General features: G+C 55.5%; 1 protein-coding gene and 1 long non-coding RNA gene across 2 annotated transcripts in view; one reads left to right on the top strand and one right to left on the bottom strand.

Moving 5' to 3' along the window:
* Window positions 1–64: 64 nt before the first annotated feature.
* Window positions 65–4,780, bottom strand: LOC130148004 (uncharacterized). Its single transcript, XR_008821438.1, has 3 exons — window positions 4,268–4,780; window positions 2,962–3,076; window positions 65–2,449 (listed from the first exon to the last, which is right to left on the bottom strand). It is a non-coding gene; the product is annotated as an uncharacterized LOC130148004 (long non-coding RNA).
* The window catches only part of RADIL (Rap associating with DIL domain), a 26,510-nt gene continuing 21,354 nt past the window's right edge, over window positions 3,424–8,579 (top strand). The window contains exons 1-2 of the mRNA XM_056336057.1: window positions 3,424–3,523; window positions 7,772–7,876. Coding sequence (XP_056192032.1) covers window positions 7,841–7,876 — 36 coding nt within the window. The 5' untranslated portion in view covers window positions 3,424–3,523; window positions 7,772–7,840. The remainder of the gene's footprint in view (window positions 3,524–7,771; window positions 7,877–8,579) is intronic.

The following is an 8,579-nucleotide window of genomic DNA, read 5'->3' as shown; positions in this document are numbered from 1 at the left end:
ATCCACATCAGGGGATTTTCTTTCTCCTCGAGAGAGGGGAGCAAACACCCTTGGATCAGGATCACCACATCCACATCAAGGGATTTTCTTTCTTCTTGAGAGAGGGGAGCAAACACCCTTGGGCTGGGATCACAGGGCTGCCTACCTTCTCTGCTCCCATTTTGACGATGAGCCTATTGCTCATCATCAGATTTAACTCCACTTTTGGGAGGATTGCCGACATTCCCAGGATCACTGCAGGGAAGGGACGCATCTGCATGATGCTTGGAGGTGACTTGTGATGGGGAGGTCCTAGTGATGCTCAGTTTTCGGATGCCTAACCACAGCTACACAGGGCTCGCCAAGCCAGGATAACAAGATGTGGAGCACCCATCCAGCCATCAGGAGCAGTCCCAGTGGTGCTGGAATGGGAAAAATCACTCCTGGTCCAGCTCCCCAAACACACCGGCAGAGCTGATGAAGCCAGGAGGGTCTGGTGCATGCCAGGCTCTGATGTGTGCCGGCATCTGGGGGGGGGCTGGCCGGCAGAGCAGCGCTGCTCTCAGTCCTCCCCCAGGAGCCCCTGAAAGCATTGATTTCCCATCATCTCTTTTTGGCCTCTTGATTAATCACAACTGCAGCAGTCTCAGTGCGACGTGGCAAGCGAAGGAGATTTATGGCCACCATCCCACATCTCCTGTCTCTGGCAGCATGCTGAGGAGCTGAGCTCCTGGTCTGCCCCACTTCCTTCAGAGCTTAGGGTCCCCCAGCCTGCAGCATCCCGACTGGCTCTCCCAGGCCGTGCCATTTTGCAGCAAATTACCAAAGAGAAAGCATCTGGATACTCACCCCCTCCTGACATGATGGCTGTGGTCACCAGGTCAGCAAAAAAATCCAGTGGGTTTTCACCTCCGCAGGCAGCAGGTTCCTATAAGGGGCTCTCTGTGCTGTGCCTGGCACCCCAGCCCAGCATGTGGCTGCTGGGGGACTCTGCCCAGGGCACCCCAAAGCAGCTTTTGGGCTGGGACGCCTCTCGGGGTGACAGGTGGCCTTAGGGACAGGGTGTGGATGACCTAGTCTGAGCTCAGGCTCTGCTGCTGCCTCTCCCAGGCTCCCAGGTCCCAGCCCTTGCTCCGTCACCTACCGCAGATGGAGGGGTGGAGAAGGATGAGCTGTGAGTAACCAGCAGTGGGTGAGGCACGTCTGGGGTTGGAATAGTGGAATATGGGGTCCCAGAATGGGAGATGCCACTTTTTCTGTCTGGCTAGTCATTACCCTTCTCCGTGCCTCAGTTTCCCCATCTGTAAAATGGGGTTGAAGACACCAACCTACCTCACAGGGCTCGTGTGAGGACCCCATGAAGCACTTGGAGGAGAACCAGTGCTTTACGAACACGTGCTTCAATTCTCCCTGAGTCTGGGGGACCTGATTCGGAGCCACCATGGGGCACAGTGACAACTGTGGCTCTGTGTGCCGGGGTCTCCTCCCCCTCCATCACTAAATCCCTTGGGGGAACCACCCTCGGGACAGACCGTGCTCACTGCAGTCCCAGCCACCAGGCAAACATCCCCTGGCAGGGGCTGAGGATGACCAGGGACCACCACAGCATTTTGTCCTCAGGCTTCATCCCAAGGGATTTATCATCTTGGAAGCCATGTTGTCACTGGGGGCTTTCAGCCCTAAATCCATCCTGGGGGCTCCTGAGGCACAGGGAGGTGCCAGAAGGACCTTTCCAAGGCCACTTCATCTCAGCCTCCTGCTGAAACCCCAGGGCAGGGCAGACACCCAGGCAGGAATGGGTGGCCAGTCTCCGTCGGGGACATTGCCACCCTGCCTTGAGCCTGGATTTGCTGGGTGGGCTTCTCTGTAATTGAGAAGTCCCCCCTCTCCTCTCGCTTCCTAAATCCTTCCCTTGCAAAGCAGGGTGGGAGGCGCAGAGCACGTTATCGGATTGCCCTCCTATTTTATACTAATTTTAAATGACTCTTAACATTCAGGAGGTCTTTGGAGGTGGGTTTGGGGGATCTTTTTTGCATCTCATGTTTTTCACCATCCATTCTTGTTCAATCAGTATTTTATATTTAACACAGTATTGGGTCAAATAAAAACAAATGTAAGGAAGATAATGCTAGCAGATATTGTTTCCTGTGGAGTAGAATTGAAATAAAACCTCAAGATACCTCACTATTGCCTGCTTGTTGAACCAAAATTAGTTTCCCTGCAGCATCTGGAAATAAACCCATTTTCTGTGGAACTTGCCCCACACAGCATCGCTCCCCAGCGCGGAGAGGAGCAGCGAGGTCCCGCTTGTGGCAGTGGGGTGCTGAGCCCTGACTCACCTCAGTGCATGGGTGGCATTGCCATCTGCTGCCTTGGCTCGCGCGGGGGCCAGCGCCGCTTTGCCCTTCGCACCAGCTGCATGGGGAGATCGGGGAGGTTGGGGACAGGCTGAGCTCCCGGCTGCAGTTTCCTTAAAAAAAAAAAAATAAAATTGGTGAGTTGGCTGAGGGTGGCCCTGTGCTCGGTGATGCTGGCTGAAGGGCTTGCCAGCATCTCACCAAAGTGGTTTCGGCACAAAGCCCTGCACGCCCAGGGCCTGCCATTGCCCCCCCTGCGATGGCCGAGCCCCGGGGCTGCTGCTGCAGGGGGGGAAGGATGCCACATCCGGGGAGGGGGACACATCTGTGGACTCCAGAGGGGAAACCCACCATCACCCACCGAACCCTCCCCAGCCTCTCCCACAGGCACTGGCCCCCTCTTGGAAGGGGAGAATTTGCCCCCATGCAGGGAGGCGCTGGCTGCCCCCCAGCTGGGTGCCCACCCGCTGCCCACCCGCTCCCACCGCTCCGCTGTAATTACGCTGGGGCTGGATCCCCCCCAGGCTACGATGCCCAGCAGCTTCCCCAGAGAGCCGGGGAGGGTTCCCAGCTTCCAGGGGCAGCTGAACTCATCCCAAAACCTGACCCACAGCTTCCAGCTCACCCATAATTGCAGCTGGCTGGGCTGGGAGGCCTCCTGGCATCACTTTGCCTTGGCGCTGCCGTTCCTGGAGCGTGGCTGGGAAGGTGGGGCAGACCCAGTCGGGCGAGAAATACGCCTGTAACCGAAAGGAGACTTTGGAACCGATGGAGGGAGAGCATCAGTGACCACCTGGTCTGGAAGACCTCCCCGGTGCAGCCATTCTCCATCCCGCCGCGATTCCAGCCACCAGCGAGTGGGCAGCCCGCAGGTCGACAGGGGAACGGGTTTGATAAAACCTGTTAGGCTTGATAACCTCCCCCGCGCAGCCCTGCCTGTCCCACTGCCCTGACCGTGCCCAGGCACCGGCGGGGACAGCCGGCTCACGTTTGTCACCCGCGGCGCGGCGCGGGGTGCTCGGCGCTGCCGGCCGGCGCTGCCAGCGCCGGCCGCGGGGGGGCGCCACAGTGCCGCTCCGCTCCGCCGCGCTCCGCCCCGGCGGCGGGACGAGCCGCGCAGCCCCGGCGGCTCCGGGCGCTGCAGCCGCCGGGGGCCGCAGCGAGGCCGCCCCGCCGAGTCCCGCACGGTGAGTATCGGGGCGGGGGGCGCGCACCGCGGGGGCAGCCCCTGCCCCAGGTACCCCCCTTTTTCTTTTAGAGGGGAGGGGTGGTTGGGGGGCAGATCCCCCCCCTCTAGCATCCCCGAGAGCCCCCCGCCGGCGGGAGCCTGTCCCCGGGATGGGGGCGGCAGGTCCCCCCCGCCCGCTCGGACGGGAACGTTTGTTTCTCGTCCCCTTGGAAAGTGGAGGCAGGAGGAAAGTGGCGGCGGGGTTTGTCCGGTTGCCGCGGGAGACCCAAGCTGCCCTGCTGCTTGCCGGAGCGCACCGGGCACCGGACGGGGAGGGCTGGGCAGGCACAGCACCCTGGGGTCCTTGTCCCATTGCCAGGCACCTGGGGATCCTTCTCCCCATTGCACACCCCTGGGGGTCCTTCTCCTGAGTGCCTATCCCTTGGGATCCTCGTCCCATTGCACACTCTTTGGGATCCTTCTCCCCATTGCACACTCCTTGGGATCCTTCTCCCCACTGCATGCCCCTTGGATCCTTCTCCCCATTGCACATTCCTTGGGATCCTTCTCCCCACTGCATGCCCCTTGGATCCTTCTCCCCATTGCACACTCCTTGGGATCCTTCTCCCCACTGCATGCCCCTTGGATTCTTCTCCCCACTGCATGCCCCTTGGATCCTTCTCCCCACTGCATGCTCCTTGGGATCCTTGTCCCGTTGCACACTCCTTGGGATCCCACTGCTGTTCCACACACCCTGTTTCACCTGTATTCAGCTGCTTGTGACCGTCGGGCTATCCTGGCTCTTGGCAGGGAGGCGCTGGGATGATCTGCGTCCCCGTGAGGCTGGAGCGGTTTCATGCTGAGTTGTCACTTTAGCAGAGAAAACTCTGGGGAGTTTGCTACTTGCTTGGGAAGTGCTTATTTTCAGCGCTCTCCAGGATCAGTTAATTATCGGTGGAAAAAAATTTTTGCTAAGATCTTATAATTAGGTAGCCTACTGAGACTCTGCTGCTTGGAAGGCAGCAGAAAGCAAACACTTTTTGTGAAATGTTTCTTGCGTGTGTGTGTGAATAGAGCTGCCCAGGCAGAGGGCTGGCATTTGTACGTGCGCATTACTGGAGAGCTGACGCACGTTGGTGGCTCAAAAGATGCTGCAAAATAAGGAAAAGAAAAAAGCAAGGAAAGAAAACCTGCTAAAAGGACTCCTGTCACCTTTGGAGAATCGGGTCCTAAATCGTTATAATCAGTTTGTGGAGCTGCCTTTAGGACAGACTGTAAATTCAGCTTTGCAGGACCGGGACTGCCTTTATATCCTGCTTGAACTGTCCCTGGGCCGTGGGGTCCAGGGCGCTATGGCAGAGTGCCTGCTGCTAATAATAACGTGGTAAGGAGTTTACCTGCTCTGATCCGGCTAAAGACAGTGCCGAGGCTGGCATCGACATTGTCAGCCTCCGATCTGTCCCTAGATTAGATGGATAAAACTGCCAAGAAGAGACTGGGGTCTGAAGCAGGGGCTTGATCCGGAATGGGAGTGGAGACTGATTCAGAGCGGAGGGGTTCGGGCTCTGGGCTCTGCCTGGCCGCTTCAGCTGTAGGGACAGGATCTGCAGAGGGGCAGGATTTGGAGCTGAGGAATGCACGTCAAAGCCGTCGCGTCCAGGGTGTTCTCATTTCCTTTGCTCTCTGAGTTATAATTTGTTCCACATTGCAGTGCTGGGGCAGCCTCTCCCACTGCTCGCAGCATCCAGGCTGTGGTCTTTGCCATTAGACTGAGGCTGTGGCTTGACTGGTTTCCACCCCTCCTCCCCTAAAAAAAAAAAAAAAAAAAAAAAAAAAGGGGGAAATTTTTCAAATAGAGATCTGGAGAAACAGCTTTTCTGGTTGCCATTCTGGGATGGTTATAGCTGAAATCTCACCGCCCATCCATGCAGAGCTACAATGGCCCCAGGAAGAGCCCCAGGACAAGCCTCAGGGAAATTCCAGAAGATTAAAAAGTGTTTTAATAGTGTTGCTGCTCTTCCCAAAAGGGAGTAGGATGACCTGGTAGCTACAGGTTGATCGGTTTGATAGCATCCTCCCAGGGAGAAGAGGGAGAAACCTGGTTCAGGCTTTAATTGATTAAAGACTTCAGCACCAGGAATAAATTCCTGCCATCCAATGTGGCTATATGGAAAATAACTCCTGGCAAGAAGAAATTATTTCAGTCTCTGACGCGAGAGATGACTCTCTGGCTATAATACACTTTTGTGAAGCGTCTGAGCTATGCGAGGTGATATTCTTGTAAAAATCTGCACTTTCCAGTATTAAAAAAGTCAGTCCAGTCCAGTATTTAGGGCTGACATTATACAGTGTCAAGAAAGCCAGTATTAAATAAACCTGATCCATTTCAAAGGCAGTTATCAGAGGAGATTATCGCTTCTGGGCACTGCTAGCTGGTAGCATGTGCTCGGTGTTTCAGTGCTTTTATCACTAATCTGGAAGGAGATAGAAATGATTTCTGGAAAAACCTGGGGCTGACCCTGAGCAGCACAGTGTTAATAGTCTGTACAAATCTGGATGGCAAACTGGGCAAGTGAAAGGCATCCTAACTGGAGCAGAATGGAAAATGGAAACATTTTTGCACCCAAAAATAATAACCGGACTTGTATGTGTTTTCCTGTCCCTAATCTGGATAATAAATTTTCAGCAGGAGCTGCTTGCAGATGCTGGGAGAGGCAGCACAGGGGCTCACTGCTCCCTCCTCCAGCGGGAGGTGTCTGGGGGATGGCTGTGTGTCCCGATTTCTGTGCTGGAGAATTGAAAATTTTCAGGGTAATGGGAAATACTGCTCTGGAAGACATAGCAGGTATTTGCTTTTTTTGGTCAGGGTGCTACCGGAACCAAATCTGGGCTTAGGACAGCCAAACCCCATCTCTCCATCATGGTGAAGGTGATGTGGGAACCAAGGGACCAAGAGGCTGTAGAAAACGTCTTACAGCAAGAGGCAAGGTGGCCATCCAGTTAGTCTACTCAAACCAGAGAGGAATGTGGAGGGCTTGATTAAAGCATCTAAATACACTTGCAGAGGAGAAAACGCATGGTAGCCAAAAGCTTGTTAACTCAGTGGAGAAAAGCGTAACAGTAATCAATGCCTGGCAGCTGAAGGCAGACACATTGGCAATAAGGAATAAATATTTCACCGGTGGGAGCGATTAGTCATCGGAAGAAACTGCGAACAGCAGAGGTGGGCTCAGCGTCCCCTTGCCTTTCGCATCACGACCCATCGCCTGGTGGGAAGTTTCTCCCATAGCCCCAGCACTGGGCCAGCAAGCAGGGCTGGATGGAGCCCTCACCGAGGTCCTGATTAGGTGATTTAATTAGATGGCATGTTTGTCTTCAGTCACGGTGGAGCCATGGATAAAGGGTATTTCTTGTGCCCTGCTGGCTCTTTCTGAGAAAGACCCGTGAAATCCCTTCAGGCGCTTTGCAGGTGCTTTGTCCCTCTTTGTTTCTGTTACCAGCGGTTGTGCTCTCGCAGATCCGTGGTGGGAGGCGAGGGGACAGTGTTTGGTGGCTCTCCTTGATCTCCAGCAAAATTAGACTCAGATTCTGGAAAACCAAATCTCAGTGAGCATCCCAGCATGCTGTGGCTGCTGGGGGGAAGGGCTGGTCCAGGACTCATTGTTCACCCATGGATGAGCGGGTCCCCAGCCTGGTGTCCCTGGGGATATGAGTGCTTAGGAGAAGGAGACAGATTTAGGCCATGGGCTTGTTGGTGGTCCCAAGTCCTCCCATTCACCTTTCTTTTCTGATAACGTTTCTTTTCCTACATATTTCTCTTCCTGTCTCTTTGCGATGGGGTAGATGCTGTTGGTGGCATCACCGTGGGTGGGTTTGCTCCACCTTACCTCCTCGAGGCTGCTGCATTCCGGCTGCGGTAGAGCCTGAGCTTGGGACTGGGCTGGTCTTCCCCATCCATGGGCTGTGGCTGGGTGAACATGTGCAAACACACGTCACCAGCCACGAGTCCCCTGTGGTGATGTACCCTCTCCATCCTATGTGCTAGCAGCTCTCACCTGCAGCAAGCACTTGGGCTTTTTGTTTTGAGGCAGGGGGAATATAGCGAGATGCTGAGCTATACAGGATATATATGAGGCTCAGCAGCCTGCATGCAAACATGATGCACTTTGGGAGCAGGGCCACAGCACCTCTGAGCCCTCCAAAGCCACTGCACTGCGAGCAGCTGTCTGTGAGCAGCCCAGGACCGCTCCTCCTCTTCCTCTTGCAGAGGTGTGACGGACACCCGCCTGGGACGATGCACAACGGGGGAGAAGGCCTGTTTTGAGAAAGAGGATGAATGGAAGGAGAAAAGGCACGTGAAAAAGATGGCAAGGTAAGGAGAGGCTTCACCAGGGTCCTGGGTGGGGGCACTGGGAAGGGGCAGCTCACCTGTGGTGGGAGCAGGAACCTCAGGGGCCTGGAGAAAAGTCCCCGGCGGCTGCAGAGTTGGTTGTGGTAGTAGAAGGACATGTGGTGGCCATGTGAATACCAAAAGTGTTTGTCATAGCTTGGCAGAGTAAATACAGACAGTGCTGGCTGTGGAAAGCAGCTGGTTTTGGTGTGGTCTGGCATGGTGTGTGAAGAGGTGAAGGATCCCCATACAGATCCCACTAATTCCTGTATAGTCATTAACAGAGATGATGTTAGCAGAGGAAGGGGGCTCTTTGGAAGGTGGGGGTCGTGCTTCCGTAGCTGCAGGTGTGTGTCCTTCGGCGACACAGCTGGGGAACCGGGCTGCCTGCAGTGAGGAGGGGGCTCACCGGGCTGGGGAGGTCCAGGAGCATGTGTCCCACCAACCTGTGGGAAGATGTGGCCCAACAGGCAGCACCCTCGGCAGCTTGCCCCCAGGTAGCTGGGTCCAGCTGGAGCATCCCTCTCGCAGCGGGACCCGACGCATTGCACGTACCACAGTTTCCCTTTAGCCTCCTCGGAGATGCCCGTAACTGGTGTGCCTGAGTACACAGATGCTGGAAGAGCCCATTTCGTTATCATCTTATCATGTCCATCAGAGTCCTCAGGGGGATTAAGACCACGTG

Source organism: Falco biarmicus, chromosome 4 (assembly GCF_023638135.1).
Source record: "Falco biarmicus isolate bFalBia1 chromosome 4, bFalBia1.pri, whole genome shotgun sequence".
NCBI lineage: Eukaryota > Metazoa > Chordata > Aves > Falconiformes > Falconidae > Falco > Falco biarmicus.
This window is presented reverse-complemented; position numbering and strand designations above follow the sequence as displayed.